Source organism: Bos indicus, chromosome X, assembly GCF_029378745.1.
Source record: "Bos indicus isolate NIAB-ARS_2022 breed Sahiwal x Tharparkar chromosome X, NIAB-ARS_B.indTharparkar_mat_pri_1.0, whole genome shotgun sequence".
NCBI lineage: Eukaryota > Metazoa > Chordata > Mammalia > Artiodactyla > Bovidae > Bos > Bos indicus.
This window is the reverse complement of record NC_091789.1, coordinates 143,442,733-143,461,319: the sequence shown is the minus strand read 5'-3', so window position 1 is coordinate 143,461,319 and position 18,587 is coordinate 143,442,733. Positions and strand designations below refer to the sequence as shown.

Here is an 18,587-nt window from a genome sequence, read left to right as displayed (position 1 = left end):
AACGGATCAGGTGTAATACACTCTGGCTCCTCTCCCCCTGCGGCAACAGTGCATGCATTCTGTCATTGCAGACAGGGACAAAGTGAGCTGGCTCCAGCAGGAACACACACTGGCTCTTGTAGCCATCTGCTGGCCTGGACATCGAGTGGGTCAGTGTTATGATCAGTTCAGAAGGACCGATGCTGTTAAAGGTCCCCTTTACTCCCCATTTTCAAATTGGCTAAAATATTCTCCCCCACCCACTCCTGGCCAAATGGACTCCATATATGAGACATCATATTAAAGTACCTCATCTTTTGAGTAGGGGGGAGTATCACACTGTAGTAATAGTTCACTTACAGTTGTTGCATCACTTGGGCAAACACTCTTGGCTTACTTCTCATGAAATCATGGTGAAATTTAGAATAAATTATTATGATGTACATAATAACTAGCCCAACTCCTGGCACACGAACAGTGGTTATTTAAAAAAGAAAAACAGTGGTTATATAAAAAGGGAAATGGAAATCACATATAATTATCTAGCTATGTCGATAGGGGGTGGTCTCTAGTTTGATGATCTGGGTTCCTGCTTGACTCCTTTTGACTTGGCATGCAAAAGAAATTTTAAGAAAATGTAATTTGTGCCGGGAAAGAAGAGAACACAGAGCAAAGCTTGGCTTCTAAGCTTGGAATCTTCATCACAGCCTCTGACCCTTGCTCCCAGTAGTTCTCATTCGAAATTTCCCACGTGTGCTGTGCTGATCTCCAGCTAAGGCTGACCAATCAGCAGAGTGGGAACGCTCTGGCGTTCCCACGTCTCCACTGTGCTCGGCACTTTCCATCAGCCCATAAGGGCGGTGCCTTTGCCTCTTTCCCTCTCTCCAAAAAAGAAGCCCTAGTAGTATCGGCCCTGAGAGGGAGCGGACTCTTTTCTCCACTCTGCTCCGAAGCTCTTATTAATTCCAAGCGCCACGATGAATTTTCTCTGGCATTCCCAACATCAGCTACAGAAGCCACAACTTTCAGAACAATTTAACGGGTCCCTGATGGAGTAGCTGAATGCTTTCTGCCTTGCAGTGATACCACTGATCATTTCTAGATATGCATGATTCTTCCCTTTGATTTTCAGTGTTCCCAGAGAGAGTATGATTTTGTGTTTTCAATTTTTATATAGTTACTGATATCAGGGACGGAGGGTTATGATTTAAAGGTTGGGGAATCTAAGGTGTATGGGTACTCAATTAAAAAAAAAAACAAAACACATTTTTTTCTTAGCAATACAGTATTACAGTATTTTTTTAAACAAATAATTACTGAGCTCCCATTTTCTGCCAAGTATTTTCTAGGTGCTGTGGATATCAGTGAATAAAACAAGCAAAAATCCCTGCTTTCATAAAGTTTGCATTCTATTAGGTTTCAACAAGCGTAATACACAGGGAGTTGAAGGTGCTAAGTGCTATAGCTAAAAGGAAGAAAAGAAGAAAGGGCTAGGAGTATATATATGTGGGGGCAGGTCACAGTGTCACATGGTGAGGTGCACATGGGCATCACTGCCAAGGTGACACCTGGAGGTACTTTGATAGGGCAGGCACCTGATCAATTTCATGCAATAATAGCAGTGATTTCTCTCTGTTTCTGAAGTGCCTCTGTGTGTGTGTGTGTGTGTGTGTGTGTGTGTGTTAATCGCTCATTCATGTCCAACTCTTTGCGACCCCATGGACTGTAGCCCGCCAGGCTGCTCTGTTCATGAGATTTCTCAGGCAAGAATACTGGAGTGGGTTGCCATGCCCTTCTCCAGGGAATCTTCACGACCCAGGGATTGAACCCGGGTCTTCTGCATTGTAGGCAGATTCTTTACTGTCTGAGCCACCAGGGAAGCCCTTGGATGTACCTAGTCCATGCCGTTAAGTGCCCTATGATATCATTTCTAATTCTCAAAATAATCCTGTAAAGCTTCATCTTTTTTGTTTGTTTGTTTCCAACAGAAAAATGAAGACTTAGAATAGGGCCAAGATTACATAGCAAATACCTGGCTCAGCAGAGATTTGAATTCTGGGAACTGTTTGTAAAGCTCATGGTCCTCCCACCATTTTGGGAGTTTCCCAAGATGTGGTTTTCCCAAGGTGTGATTAGGAAACTAGCAGAAAGCCCTGGAGGCATTCATTAGTGCACAATTCTGGGCCCCATCTCATTGCTACTCAGTCTGAATCTCTGGAGTGCAGCCCAGGAATCTGAATGTCTGACAAATTTTTCTTATGACTCTGCTGCATGTTCAAGTTTGAGAACTGTGATTTTAATCTGCTGCTTTGGTCTTTTGATAGAGTGATCATCATGGTGGGTGTTATCATGACCGCTTTCCAGCTGGATGATTTCTAACCCAGTGTCTGAAAAGCAAACAACCAGTTAAAAAAAAAAAAATACTGTCCTAGCCACGCTCTCAAATTGCAGGTCAGCCTCTAAAGCTGGGTATCGCTTCTGTGTTCTGGGACAGTCAGGTTCTTTTTGGCACTTTCCCATTAAGTCAGATACTGGCCACTTGGGAAAGGCAGTGTCAACATGTGGAAATGAAGGACATTATAACACTCAGAACAAGCTTTGGGTCCCTGCCAGGCCTCTGTGGGTTTGTATATCCCTTTCATCAGTTCCATGGAACCACTGCCTCCAGAATGCATTTTGCCTTGAAGGACAAGCTCACAGCCACCTTTTCTAACAAGTCTTCCTTTCTGATGCCAACGGGAAGTGATGCCTCCTACTCTGACTTCGTAAACATGTCCAAGAACTGTGCAAGAGTACAACAGCTAACCACCTTTAACCATTAGGTTCTGTCTAGCTTCATCCTTTCTTGTTTGTCATTACTGCGCTACTTCTGAAAGCTTCTTAAAACAAAACAAAATGAAACAGCTATATACAGGAATGAATTTTCGTCCATTCACACAGACCAGCTTTGCCAACCAGTCACCAGTGTCAGTATAACAAACTAGATTCTGAAATGCCAGATATTCCAAAAATCATCCACAAGTGAGGAGATTAATTAATAAAAAGAGGTGAAGCTAGCACATAGAACTGTGCAGATTTTAGAACTAGAAGGGATCTTGGTTATTATTCACTCTAACCTAGTCCTTTGATAATTAAAGAAATGGAAATCAAAGAAGATGAGGTCTCAGAGCTAATGTATATTAAGTGTTAGTCGCTCAGTCATGTCCGACTCTTTCTGACCCCATGGACTGAGCCCACCAGGTACCTCTGTCCATGGGATTCTCCCAGGCAAGAATACTGGAGTGAGTTGCCATTTCCTCCTCCAGGAGATCTTCCTGACTCAGGGATTGATCATGGGTCTCCTGCACTGCAGGCAGATCCTTTACCATCTGAGCCACCAGGGAATCCATGTATAGTAAAGAGAGGACTATAGCAAAGTCAGTTTTCTTTTTACTGACCTACGCTAGAGATCTTTGTACTGTCCTCCTACTTCATTGTCCTTTTTCTCAATATATAAATCTCATAGGTTGTCTAAGGAGATCAAGAATGCTTATGTGAATGGTTAACTTACTCTGAGAAAGGTAGCCTTAATTTCTCCATGCCCATACCTCTTCATAAGGAGTAAGGATCAATAATACAGAAATCATCACATGTCACAGAGGTACCACTGAGTCATTCATTAATCCAACCAATATTTCTTGTGTTTCCACCAAGTACCAGGTGTAGGGGTAATGCAGTAAAAAAAAGTAGATGGAAATGAACAAAAATTCACTCCGACAGAAAGCTTATATTCTAGTGGGGAAACACAAACAAAAGAAATGAATAAAGTCCTTATGAGTAATGATGAGCGCTAGGAGGAAAAGGCAGGGAGAGGGAATAGGAAGTGAGGATGTGCGTGCATGACTGTGGGCTGTATGTCAGACAAGGTGGCCACAGAAGGCCTTGCTGAGAAGTACAGATCACAACTGGGGAACGCAAATATGAGCTACTACCCAAGAGAATTCTGACATCAGTCTCCACAGAGAATGGCAGGTAGAGATGAGATCTGGAAAACGCTGGGAAAGATTTGAGTACTGACGTTCTTCTGGTGCTGTTAATAATCTAGGCAGTGCGAAATGGAAGCAGAGGAATGGAACAATTAAAATGGCAGCAACTAGACTTTGAAGGAAGCCATGAAGCAATTTGCTAGTATCTGAGGTGAAAAGAAATGTCTGATGGTTTGTGGTTTCACATAAAGAACCTTGCTTAGAATACAGAGTTTAGAGAATGGAATTCAGATTGACAAGCAGTATTATTATTTTTTTTTTTTTAATCTACAGAGCATGAAGCAATGCCAAGACTACTTGGCAAGATGATATGTGACTTAAAATTTGATGAAAATGTTGAAAAATTCAAACATCTGATTCGCCCAAATATGTAATTAATTATGAGGATTTTGGCTGAAGGGTGAAATTTAGACTGTTGTTGCTGTTTAGTTGTTAAATTGTGTTAAGTCTTTTGTGACCCCATGGACTGTAGCCTGCCAGGCTCCCTCTGTCCATGAGACTTCTCAGGCAAGAATACTGGAGTTGGTTGTCATTTCCTCCTCCAGAGGATCTTCCCAACCCAGGGATTGAACCCACATCTCCTGCATTGCAAAGTGGATTCTTTGCCACTGAGCTACCAAGGAAGCCCTGAAATTTATTATATAGAGTTCATGAAAATGTCCATGTTTTTTTGAGAGTCTACTGCATGCAACACACAGGCAGTGCCTCAGAGACTCAAAGAGGAGCAAGACACATTTCTACCTCAGTGAACTTTTCACTGCAATAGATCCATTTTCACTTCCTCCTGGGCATCCAGAAGGAATTCATTTCTCCACTTCCCTTGCAGTGAAGTACAGTTTGTGGCTGAGTTCTGGCCAATGGGATTGGAGTGGGCAGGATGGATGTCCCTTTTAGGTCTGGCCCATGAAATCCTAGGGGATTGAAGAGTCTCAAAATGCAAGGAGCTGGGGTCCCTATGTCACCAGCAGGAAGGCTGTCCACTAAACATCTGATTAAAATTTATGTGATATTTGTGTCTATTGTGCTGAAGTGCTGAGATCTGAGCCAATTTATGTTGCCCAAATAATACAATTATTGATGAACATTTGCATAGAATTTTACAGTTTGCAGAATGCTTTCACATATCAAAGGATTCTGGGAACCGCCCTGGGAAACAGGTCATATTTTAACTTTTTCCCCATTTTCCAAAAACTGAAACTGATGCTTATTGAATACTGAATTACTTGGTCATGATTACAAAGGTGCAACAGAGAGAGCAAATATTCTAAACCACTGGCTCTCAAATTTACAAAAATAACTGGTATAAGACAAGGATGGAAATAAATCTAATGCAAGGCCTTTGATTAACATAGACAAAATATTAGGGAAATTCAAAAGAGGGAATTAGCACACTCAGCTGAAGAAGCCACTAAAGGCTCTAGTGGAATAGGTAAGATTTGTAGTGAGTGTCTTCAAATTCAAAAAAGAAATCTATGAAGAACCATCGAGAAGGTTTCTACAAATTTTGATATGTGCTCTGAGTGTGAATAGACACAGAAGAGAGTTGACATTTGTTCTAATGATCCAAGGGAAGTGGGAGCAAGCAATGAAGTTTTTCTGAAGGAAAACAGGAACCAGTAATTCAATACAAATAAAAAAAAATATTTACTGAGTGCCTGCCAGATGGAGAGCCTTCCAAAATTGTACAGAGGATACCGAGAGGTGATAACAAGGGCACAGCCTGTGTGCTAAATGCGCTTATAATCTACTAGGGGAAACAGCCATACATGACTTCAACACAATGATAAGATAAACATCAATAGGAACAGTAATAGGGTTCAAGGGACAGAGAAGTGACATGGTAAAGTGATGTGAGAAGGACACAGGGAAGATAGGTAGAGCTTCATGCAGGAAGCAGAATCTCCAGATTGACCTTGGAGGAGGGGCCATTGCTGAGGATGGTTATAAATACATGAATTCATGGGGGCCACACATAATTCCAAAAAGAGGTCTTTTTATCAATTTTGGGGGCAAGGACACTGCTATACAATTCATCAAGTGATTCCAAAACATGACTATTGTTTAGGAGACAGTGAAGTGACATTTATAATTTGGATATGTTTGTTAAAACATGGAATCATAAACTTACAGTGATGTCATAGGTGTGTACATTTCTATTCCTACTGAAATTGCCTGGCTTCCAGTGAATTCAGTCAATGACCAGTACTATGAGCCAAAAGGTGGTGTCCCTGTTTCATTATGCCACCAAGAGGCAATCAACAGGCAGCTTACCGAGATGTCCTGCCAAACGCGGGACACTCACCATGAACAGGGCCTCATAATTTTCGATCATTTTCTGCACCACAGCAATGATGGCTGTGCTCTCTTCAGCGCGGGCCGAACTCTGGACTGAGAACTCTTTGTCTGACGACTTCTGCTTGTGCAGCAGGTTGGGTCCAAATATGGTGGCCAAGTTTAGAGATGTCATTTTGTTCCCAGTGACCTGCAGAAGCAGAGGATACAAGGATGGTTGTGATTTTTGCTTTTCAAAACACTGAGCGGTTAAATAATCAATTGAATCTTTTTACTTTCTCATTTTTTTCTGCAAGGACCACATCATCTCTGTCAGAATCCATGAAGGGCATCACATTTTCCTTTTGCCTCACATCTTGAAGTTCATAGCTCAGTGGTCATCTCAATAGCATCCTGAGTAAAATTTTAGAATGCTGTTTTTGTGAAACTGGTACTATATAAAATTTCTATCCTGTCTGCTCTCAAAAAATATTGATGTTCATCCATTCAACTGACCATCTATCCATCCCTCTATCTATCTCTTCATCCATCAACCCATCATCTCTTTATTACTCCATCCACTCAGTACCCACCATAGATGGGCATTTTTCATGGATTCTAATTATTCTAAAGTTTTTTTCAACAAAGATCACAAACCACTCCTTATTTTAAAGGGTTGAGATTCTAGAGGAGAAAAGCAACTGATCAATTACAAGTAGTCGAGAAGATCCCTTGGAGGAGGGAATGGCAACCCACTCCAGTATTGTTACCTAGGAAATCCCATGGACAAAGGAGCCTGGCAGCCTACAGTCTATAGGGTCAGAAAGAGTCGGACACAACTGAGCTGAGCACGCACGCATGAGTATAAAGTATGAAACTATCAACTCTGGAGGCCCCAGGGAAGACACTCCAAAGAGGGGGCAACATTTGCCCAAAACCTTGAAGAAGAATAGTTTGCTGGGCTGAAAAACAGAGGAGCTGGCGCAGGGGGCACCTTCACAGTGGTGAGAACACTGTATGCAAAGACAGAAATAGATTAAATATGCCAAGGCACCCCAGGAAGCTCAGCAAGGCAGAGGGTGCTACAGGAAGGCCTGGTGAGGGCCAGGTGAAAGTCACCGCTACGTGTCCCCTGAGGGGCAAACCTGCTCTTGGTTGAGAACCACTGATCTAGGCCAGTTATTTCTCCTGTTGAAATCAGTTGAAAATCTATAAATGCCCAGGTAAGTATGGGAACTGTGGATGCCTGGGGAAGTTCCTTTGCCTGGGAAGGTCTGCACGGCCTTCGAGAGACAGGTGGATGCACAGCATAAAAGTCAAACACAGAATCAGTTTCTGACCCACAGCTAAGACTCAGCCTCTGAAGTCCCCACCTTGTCCCATGGAGCCCTGAGTGGATGGCTACCCAGCCCCGCAAGCCTGGCATGGCACTTGTCTGCGTGGGCGCTCAGTAGCTCAGTCGTGTCTGACTCTTTGCAACCCCATGGAGCGTAGCCCACCAGGCTCCTCTGTACATGGGATTCTCCAGGCAAGAATACTGGAGTGGGTTGCCATTCCCCGCTCCATGGGATCTTTCCAATCCAGGGATCAAACCTACGTCTCCTGCATTGGCAGGGGGATTTTTTATCATTACCACTAAAGTAAGGATAAGGGGTGTGTTATTTTTAGAAGGCGAGGCCGTTTTCAGGTTTGCTGCCAAGGGGAATGATTTCATGTGGTAAACATTGGGAACTTTTAAGAAAGTGCCCTTTATGTACAACAGTTCAATTCCGTTTTTCCTTTGTTTCATTTCATCGATATAAAACTTGACAAGTTTTCATATTATTTTTCATTTCTCTTCCTGGAAACTCATGGCTGAGGATAAAACCAAATGTGCTCTATTTTCAAATTCATCCCTTTAGAACTCAGAGGCATTTGGAATGCTTCCCCTTTCCCTCTTAAAGTAATATTGGGGTTTTCTAATTAAAACAACAACAACAACACGATCAAATAGAAGATTTTGTTTTCTTTGAAAAGAATGTTTAGTACAAGGACAATCCAGAACTCTGCTTCCACTCGCTTGTCTTCTCCTGGTGCTATTTTGGGAATGCAACACAAGCCCGCTGTTAAAATGCACCAAAATTCCAGCTGCAGACCACGATGCTGTGGTTTGTAAATGCTTTTTTTTTTGTTTTGGTTGGTTTTACTTAATTGTCTTTTAAACTGGAAGGAGATTTGCTCACAGATGGCATCCACCTTTGTCCCCATGTTGTAGCATCTCTCTCTCACTTGCCCCATCACCTTTCTCTATGACTAGCTAATGTAATGTGTGCTTGGGCTTGCTCCATTACTTATCAGAGAATTCAAGGAAAACATTTATCTCTAAATAAGCATCCTAGACCATTTCTAAGCCAAATATGAATAGCTCACATTTATTAAAAGCTCAGCATGTCGGTGAGGGAGAGAAGGATTGGGAGTTTGGGATTAGCAGAAGTACACTTAAACATAGAATGGATAAACAGCAAGGTCCTACTAGAGCACAGGGAGATATATACAATGCGTGCTCCTGTGTGCTCCATCACTAACTTGGGTCCAACTCTTTTCCAACCTCATGGACTGTAGCCCGCCAGGCTCCTCTGTCCATGGGATTTTCCAGGCAAAAATACTGGAGTGGGTTGCCACTTCCTTCTCCAGGGGATCTTCCTGACTCAGGGATTGAATCCAGGTCTCCTGTACTGAGGCAGATTCTTTACCATTTGAGCTACCGGACAAGCCCTACTTGAGTCACTACCCTATGATAAACCATCTTGGAAAAGAATATGAAAGAGAATGTACCTATATAACCGAATTACTTTGTTGTACAGCAGAAATTAACACAACACTATAAACCAGCTATATGTCAGTAAAATAGAAAAATTTTTCAAGTTTAGCACGTAGAGTCACTGGGCTAGGGGCTTTGCACAGAGTGTTGCGATTCCTTCTCACTACTCATAAGATGAAGCTGCTGCTGTCATCATTATTTTACAGACAAGGGAAGGGATGCACAGAGCCCGGTTCTAGGCAGCCTCTGCCCCTCACTCTTGCTGGCAGAGCCAGCATAGCAGGCACGTGGGAGAACTGGCTCCAAAGCCCGGCCAGGGTGAGGAGAGTCAGGTACTGACCCTGCTACAGATCCAAAGCCAAGCTTCCACTTCCTTGAGGCCTGTGTCTCATCAAAGGCCCATAATCCCGGCCCTGTGTTGGTAGTCTGTAACTTCTTTTTGCCCCATAAGATTCTCTGAAGAACTGGAGGCCAGCTATGGACCCTCTCACCCCACCCCAAAAAAAAAAAAATATATATATATACACACACACACATTCACACCACATATTCCATGCCATGCCGGGGAGTTCTTGGATAACCTGAAAACCACTCTCTAGACGTTTCCATGATGTTCCTGCAATATTCTCTCTAGAGGAAATGAAATCTTTCTTATATTTGGGAATTTCTCTTTTCCCCTAAGGAGCAAAACAAATAGCAAACTGAACAAAATGGAATAAAGCAAAACAAACCCAAGATAGCAAAACATTTGATAAAATACCACTATTTTTTCCCCCTAAAGCACTCATTTACTGGTCAATAATTTTTCTCATGCCCTTCTTTTAGACATCTTTAAGATCCCGTCAGTGATACATGGGAGTTTAAGCACCTATTAGAAAAGAAATATTACATTCATCTCATAAAAGAGGAAGTTCAGGTCTCCCCCTACCCCAACTCTATTTTCCCTCCTCTTCCTCTGTTTTATAAAAACAATTTCACATAGTAAGGTACTGGCAGAGGCTGTGTGGGCCTCCAAGCTCCTGACACTCTGCATCATTTTCTGCCTTTTGCAACGCGTAAGAACTGCCGGACACACAGGTGACACACCTAGCACAAACTAACAAACAGGTGAGAGCAGAGGTTGAAAACTGCTTTGCTTCTTGACTGTATTTTACAGTTGAATTTTTCTCTCACTCCAGTGCACCCATTCTACCTGTTCATACCAAAGCAACTTAAACATCGTGAATAAAGAACCTCTCTCTCATTTCTCCTCCCTTGCCCTTCTTTTCTACCAGAAGGGGTTTTAAGCTAACTCCCATTCCTAGCCCATACTTATGTGGCCTGCTTACTCAACCTCTGCACACCCTTTGATATGGCGTTTAAATTCAATCTCCTCCACAAAGCCATTCCTAACATTTCTGGTCCACGTTCATCACTTCATCTCTGGAGTTCTGCAGTGACTCTGTGTTGAGATTTCTAATTCTATAAATCCTTGTGTTTTTACCCACTCCACCTTCTAGGATGCCATGGCATTCCGGGAACATGAATTAGAAAATTCCCAAACGACGCTCACTGGTTTAGAGAAACACAGAGTAGGTGCTCAGAACATACATGATTGAGATACCAAGGCCACTCTTATATGGAAACATTTATAATGTGAAGTGCTGTTTTTCACATTGCTATTCCTATGAAACCTTCCTAACTCACTTTCTTCCTGTCTCAAACCAATCTACAACATAGATTATATCACCTTAGTCAAATCCTTCCAAAGATTCATGGCTTAAAAGAATCAACCACCTACCGCTGGCAAAGGCATTCAGTACCCTGGGAACTTAGCCCAATTTCCTCTCAGACCTCATCAGTACTTTCCCATACTGAAGCCTCTAGTCCAAGATGGCTGTGTGGGCTACATCTTCCTGTAACTTCTGAACATTTCACAAAAGCAATGCTCTCCTCATATTTCCTCTGTCTCTCTAATTTTTGGTTACTGGTCCTTCATTTTAACTCAAGGTTTAGGTTAAGAGTGTCTAGGAACCCTTGTCATCTCTTGCTTCCCGTACAACTTTGCTGTTACCAGCATATTTTTCTATGCCTTGTAATAAACTAGTTTTCTCAATGACTGTGCAGTACCAGTTGAAGAAGTTTTGTGTCCAAAGTTTAGGTAAGGAAATCCAGGTTTAGGAGGTTAACAGATTTGTACCAAGAACACAGACTCAGTGAGTTATAAAGCTACCAAGTGTTTACAACCAGGGTGGGCTCCCCATCATCCCCAGGGAAAGGGGGACTTCCCGGGAGGCACCAGTGGTAAAGAACCTGCCTGCCAATGCAGGAGATGTAATAGATGTGGGTTCGATCCCTCGGTCGATTCCCTGCAGAAGGGCATGGCAATCCACTCCAGTATTCTTGCCTAGAGAATCCCATGGACAGAAGACCCTGGTGGGCTACAGAGAGTCAGACACGACTGAAGCGACTTAGCACGCACACATGCAAGGATGTTTTCTTTTCTTTGCCATAGGCAATGCAGTCTTGTTCAGCATTTGGACTGAAAGAAAGTCTGAAAATGATTCCAAAAAGGCACAAGTGAGTTCCACTGGACATTTTGCTTTCCTCAATGCCTTCTTAATCACCTAAAACCTGACTTTCTTCACACATAGTACTTAAGAAATGTCAGAGAGGCGTTTCACGTACCTGGGAACCCAGACAGGGCTCTGCCTTAACCCAATGATTAGGGAGATGATTCTATAGCTTATAGTCAATAAAGGCTGACACCCAGTCGGGTAATATAACTACTTAACAATTATGCAAATTACAGTATATCCAATGAAGAGCAGTGTGGGCTGAAGGAAGGTGTCAGTGTCATATTATGAAACCTGAAGCCAGCAGAGTTTCACTAATAAGTGCTATGGAGATAAACGGCTAACTCAGGGAAGTTCTATTCTCACACTGATAGGGACGATGAGGATAAGAAAGGTAGAATTGCTTTTCTGGATTAAAGCAAAAAAAATTACATATGAGCATGGCCTTAGGGAAAGCAATCTGACAATTACAGAAATGAATCCATGACACAGCTGAGTTCTGCTTAATAGGATTTAAAATAGAAAGTTTCTGAGGTAAGCCTGGAATGTCTTTGGCTCCTTCTTGTTGATTTACAATGCATGTTAGCATAGTAAAGGGTCTGAATCTCCTGGGGAATAAAAAGTCAGGGAGAAGTATGACTGCATGGTTTCAAAAAAGGGAAGCAGGTCTCTTGTTAGGGTTAAGATTAAATAGTGAAAGTGAAGTCGCTCAGTCTTGTCCAACTCTTTGCGACCCCATGGACTGTAGCCTATCAGGCTCCTCTGTCCATGGGATTTTCCAGGCAAGAGTGCTGGAGTGGATTGCCATTTCCTTCCCCAGGGTATCTTCCCAGGAATCGAACCCGGGTCTCAGTTGCTCGCTAATAAACTCCGGGAGTTGATGATGGACAGGGAGGCCTGGTGTGCTGCGGTTCATGGGGTCGCAAAGAGTCGGACACAACTGAGCGACTGAATTGAACTGAATAGGTCACTTAAAATTGAGGCCAGCATCTCTCCTTTGTTCAAGGGAGAAAGTGGAAAATACCTTGATGCACCAAAGAACACCAGAGCCTAAGACCTCAGACTGCGGGCCAAGTCCAACAAGAAGATTCCAGAGGCGTTCAAAGGACTGTGGAGAACCTGTCTGTAGGAGTTGATACCAGGTGGCACTGAGATGCATTGCTCTTTAGTCACCCTGTCGTGTCCAACTCTGTGCAACTGCATGGACTGTAGCCTGCCAGGCCCCTGTGTCCGTGGGATTCTCCAGGCAAGAATATCGGCGTGGCCTGCCACGCCCTCCTCCAGGAGATCTTCCTGACCCAGGGATTGAACCCACGTTTCCTGCCTTGGCGGGCGGATTCTTTACTGCTGAGCCACCAGGGAAGCCACCTTTTTCTTTTTTAGCTCTCCCTTTCAAAACAGGAAAAAGGAAGAGGCGCGCATGCGTGGCGGCGGTGGGGGGCGCACCTCCTGGCCGTCCTTGCTGACGTTGTCCTCGGCGTGCCTGGCCACGATAGACAGGAACTGCAGCAGGCGGTGGAGTGTGTCGCAGTTGCAGGGAGGTAGCAGGTAGATGAGGAGCTGCAAGGTGCCCAGCTGTTCCTCTGGCTCCAGCACTGAGCAAGGCAAGAAGAGGGGCTCTCAGTAAGTCAAGGCGGAGGTCACGCCCTTCCGGCTCAACTGTCTTCAGAAAGGGATTAGCAAGGCAAGTCACCTTTCATTCCTGCCCCCCACCACTGGTTTAGCAGTTCAACAGGAAGGTTCTATGAGGGACAGAAAGACCAACGTGACCTGGGGAAATGTAACACCCACAGAAATCATTCATTTCCCTTATTTTCTTCTTCTTCCTTCCCTTGGTGGAAATCCTCACAAACTTTAGGGATCACAGCCCATTTGCGAACCATGTGGGAATGTTCTAAAATCTGACTTTCTAACAGTTTGGAGGCCCTGATCTGTTGAGCAGTACACAGGAGGTAGACTTTGTTGGCAATAAGCGAAACCCGGTATGAAGTCAGGGTCTTCTTCTCTGTTTTGAGCCTGTCACCTGCAGCAGGAAGGAACGCATGGAGGCTCACTCAGTTCCAGCCACTTCCTCCTCCCGGTCGCCCTCCTGTTCTCCTTTGGGGAGCTGTGCCTCTAGCCCTGAACCAGCCACATTACAAGTCCCAATCCTGGGCTCTGCCTGGAATATTTCCCATCCCCCTTTCTCACTCTGGGTTCCAGAAATGCACTCATTTTTAGGCATGGACTCAATCCTCTCTGTTACTCCAAAGCATCAGTTTGTAGCACTTTCTACTATCCTAGAGTCTTCTGAAGGCATCCCCAGTGTTTCTTGGCTACTTCCATTTGATTCATGGCAACTTTCTTCCTGCCAATTCTCCCCAGGGTAAGTCTCAGAAAATTCCCCCAATAGCCCGATCATTAGAGATAGATAAATCAGGTCAAAATAGCTATTAGGAAACATATGCACAAGGTTTTGATGAGTGAGTGGGACATCCCAGTAAGACATTCCTGCAGATGACTGGGTTACATACAGAGGGTGTTGATGAAAGCTGTGTACAGCTCCCTGGTGAGCAGGGGGTCTGGCATGTCCCTTAGGAACTCCTTCAACAAGGCAGCCACATCATGGACGCTGTGCTCTTCCTCCAGGGAGACATCAACCCCACGGTCAAACTCCTCACGTAGCTGGAAAGACAACGGTTCCAGTGGCAGTCTCAGAACAGCACACCTCAACATTCAGTGCCCAGCAAAAGAAGGGCTGTGACACGCAGCCTCGAGGAGTAGGTTTACCCAGACCCCGCCCAGACCCCAGGAAGGAGAAGCAAACAACGCAAACCCAGCCCTGAATAAATGAAGTGAAAGTGTTAGTTTCACTATATAGCCATCAGAGAAGCCGATATAAGCCCATATATATGTGTATATATCTATAGCCACCTGGTGGCTAAGACTGTAAAGAATCTGCCTGCAATACAGGAGACCTGGGTTCAATCCCTGGGTCGGGAAGATCCCCTGGAGAAGGGAATGGCAACCCACTCCAGTATTTTTGCCTGGAGAATCCCATGGACAGAGAAGCCTGACGGGCTACAGTCCAGGGGGTCACAAAGAGTTGGACACAACTGAGTGACTAACACTTTCACTTTCATATATATATATACATATATATACACACACATAGGAAATGCATTATTAAATAAAAGTATGTGGGTTTACTGTTAATGACACAAGCAGCAGGGCTTGATAACGACATCCAGAAGGTTGGGAGGAAGAGCTAAGGGGTTAGGTCAACTCTGACTGTGGGAGGGAGGAATTAATCCATTGTATAGCAGTTTTGCATGTCAGCAATTTTACCACGTTGGAATTCTGACATTTTCCACAAATACTAGACAAGGAAGCAAAGAGATTTTTCTGCAAACAATGAAATTAAACACCCTGAGAAACCATTTGTTTCTCTGAGGCTTGAAGGGTGACAATAACTAAATAAAATCTGTCTTAGATTTGTCAAAGTAGCTTTATTAACATTTTCCAGGAAGTTTGCCTGCCTTCATCATTATCCTCGCTCCTTTAGCATTTATCACAGTAGGAAAACACAATAGCCAGAAGGAAGTCATAACTCTACACCCTACTTTCATCTCGGACAGCTCAACTTCTCTTAGGTATTGTTCTCTGATGTTAAAATCAGTCAGTGAGTTTATGAATCTGCTCTAGGCAGTAAACTTCTGTAAGTGTTCGTGTGCTCTGTCACTCATTCAGGACAGATGTGCTGCCCATCTGCTGCGTACCAGGCCTTGGTAAAGGTCCTCAAAATGCGGTGATGAGTCAGGAGGCAAAGCCCTTCCCCTCCTCCAGCTCTCAGTCAGGTGATAAACTGGTAACGTCATCAATCACTAATTAGCTCTTAATACTGTGACAGTTGTTCTGAAGAAAAAGTGTAGAGGGTTATGAAGTGATATAACACCATCAATGGTGAGGTGGAGCATACTTCATGCTTGAAATCTGACCACTTATTATTATATATATATATATATATTTTTTTTTTTTTTTGGAGAGTCCATAAGCAAATCTCCATACGAAGGTTTTCCCTTGGGTGAATAAAGATATATCTGAGGAATAATGTCTGTCACTAGCCACCTCGCCACCTGATAAGAATGGCCATTACTGTCCTGAATGGCTCATCAATTCCGGGTCACTCGCCCTTAGTGTGCACCAGGCAGCCAGAACGAAGCAGGCTTCCATTGGCACCACCCCTATTCGTGACCATTCAAACATACTGTGTTACTTTTCTGAGCGAGAACACACACACATACATGCGTGCGCGTGCCGAAAGAAAGGACTGTGGAAAGAGCTTGATCTAAACTGTGTGTCTTGAATTAAATGTCTTTATCTCTCTAAGCCTCAGAAGTGGGTGAAAAGGCTTTGTCTCTCAGCTGGTGGGCGAATTCAGTGAGGTAACGTTTTTGAAAATATTCTGCAGCTCTGCACAGGAGGCCTAAGAAATGTTACTATGCTATCTTCTTCCTGCTAGTCCTATTGTGAAATGTTAAATGTTGTTCAGTAGTCTCTTAAGTGACTATTATAAATAAAACCAACCAACCAACCAAACAGAAAACATACTTCTTTTGAAAAACCCCTTTTGTCTGGACAAGAAAAGACACAAGAAGGCATTTATTTCACTTAGTTTCAATAATATGAACAAATATCGTTTCTTCAGCTTCATCCAACTAAAATTATTTTCATTTGGCTTCATTTTTGAATTGCTGGGTTCCTTACTTCTTTCTGTTGGAACCAACAGAGGGAAAATAATATTTTAATTTTCTTTTAGCCAACATATGAATTCTTTTCTCAAAGGAAGGTTTGTCTTTTATGAAGCTGTCATGAACACAGATATCTGTCTAATCATAGGAACCTGCTTCTGAAGCTCTAATACCAAACTTCTTTTGCAAGAAATCTGGAAAGTGTTGAAGGAAACTGAGGGGTACAATCCCTACATGGAAGATGAATTGGGGAATCAATGGTTCCATAGAAAATTAATACCATTATTTTTGAGAAGTTAAAGCTATAAATGTAGCATTTTCACAGAAGAGATATTAACGGGATCACTCATATTGCATTTTAGTAGAAATGGGTACTATATAATTGTTTTCTGTTTATTTTCACTTACTGATCAGGTACGCTCTGAATCTCCTGAATTTACAGTGTCAATAAAATGTTTATAAATTAGTTTTGTTTTGTTGTACATGCCAGGGGCACGTATAGATGTTGTGCTTTCAATTGTATGATCCTGAATCTTTCTGAGCTTCTGAGTTCACCTTTTACTTCTTGGGACTCAATTATACTATAATCGCAGAAAAGATATTCAGAAATGAATTTGCATAAGCTCGAACTTTGCACAAGGTAATTCACCTAAAAGTCAAGTGAAATGTACAATATCATCTCCACTTTTCACTTACTTGTCTCACTCTCTTTTTTGAGCTTCCAACTCGGAATATCCCCACTGTCTGGAGGCCTGCAAATAAGGAAACAAAATCTTCAGTCCTGTTTTATGGTTTCAAACTGGAGCAAATCAAAATAGATATAAAACAGAATGCCAATACCACGCTGCAACATGCAGGGTAATGGTGACTTGACAGCAATGCACTAATGCTTATTTATGCCATGCTGGATTCACCAGGTACCTAGAAGTTAGCCCTGCTAGCACCAGGATCATTTTACATTAAACACTTCTGGTTAAACATTATTCTTGTGATATTATGTATTTCCACACTTTCTCCATATGAAAAAAATACTGTAACATTTTCTTCATTATACAGAATAATTAAACATGAGCTTTCTATGAATTTCCAGCCCTTTATCAATTTGAAGATAGATATTTCTTGCCTCACTGATCATAATTAAAGCAGGTACTTATGAAAGAAAATCTATAATGTGTAAAAAATGATATACTTTAAAAATACCTGGTGTAGAAGTAATGATTTAATATTTTGATTTATTTCTATACAGTCTTTTCTCCATGAAAAAATTATATATAGAGAGAGGAAATGCTGCTGCATTTACTTAATATTATGTCACAAGAATTTTTTAAGCCAGTAAAAATTTTGTGTAAATGTTACTTAAAATGGATACAAAATACTCTATTACATGAATGTGCCAAAATTCACTTCATATTCTCCTCTGAATGACAATATACGTTCCACGAACACATATGCACTTGTTCTGATACCATAACTTGCCGATTAGGAACAACTCTGCACATCCGTCTCAGTTTACATTTCTGATTCTCTTGAGAGCATGTCTTAGAAATGGGATTATGGGACCAGTGCATCAAGAAGATTTATCTAGTCCTAAATGTCAGTAGTGCCAAGGCTGAGAAGCCTTGCTCCAAAAAATTAGGTCTCTTAAACAATTGATCACAAATTAGAAAGGTCAACAGTAGTTCCTCAGTATCATTAAATATCCAGTCAACATTCAGATAAGGTTCACCAACTGTGATCGGTTGGTGCGCCTTGCAGTCTCTTAATGTGTGTTTCCCCCCCTGGCTGTTTATACATTTTCCTTGTCATAATTGGTTTGATGAAGATATAGCACTGATTTCCCACCGTAGATTCCCTCACTGTTTGGATGAAGACACTCTGCAGTGCCGTTTATAAGTTCCTTTCTCCCCTTTATTTCCTCTAAAGAGATAGAGTTTTCTCTTATTACGCTTAGAATTTGGGGGCAAGACTACTTCACAAGAGCTATTACGCACTTCTTTTAAGGGGGCAGAGAATGTGTGAAGGACTTATTTTCCTATGCAAGCCATCAGTCACTGCCACTGCTGATCATCACCTACATTTACTGCTTCATTGCTGGCTCACTTTCTCTTCATTTGGGATAAGGGCAATGCCAGATTGTAACTGCCCATGTCTGTTTTGCTGCCACACGAAGAGGGCTGGTGTGAGAGTCAACAGACCATGAAAACATAGTAAACGGGCCAGCAAACAT

The 18,587-nt window shown here is 42.6% G+C and overlaps 1 protein-coding gene across 7 annotated transcripts in view; it reads right to left on the bottom strand.

Annotated features, from left to right (window-relative positions):
* The window catches only part of ARHGAP6 (Rho GTPase activating protein 6), a 543,203-nt gene that overhangs the window by 25,751 nt on the left and 498,865 nt on the right, over positions 1–18,587 (bottom strand). For all 7 annotated transcript variants that reach the window (XM_019956013.2, XM_019956011.2, XM_070784356.1 and 4 more), the window contains 4 exons: positions 17,057–17,112; positions 14,144–14,294; positions 13,077–13,225; positions 6,307–6,486 (listed from right to left, as the gene is read on the bottom strand). In XM_019956013.2, coding sequence (XP_019811572.2) covers positions 6,307–6,486; positions 13,077–13,225; positions 14,144–14,294; positions 17,057–17,112 — 536 coding nt within the window. The remainder of the gene's footprint in view (positions 1–6,306; positions 6,487–13,076; positions 13,226–14,143; positions 14,295–17,056; positions 17,113–18,587) is intronic.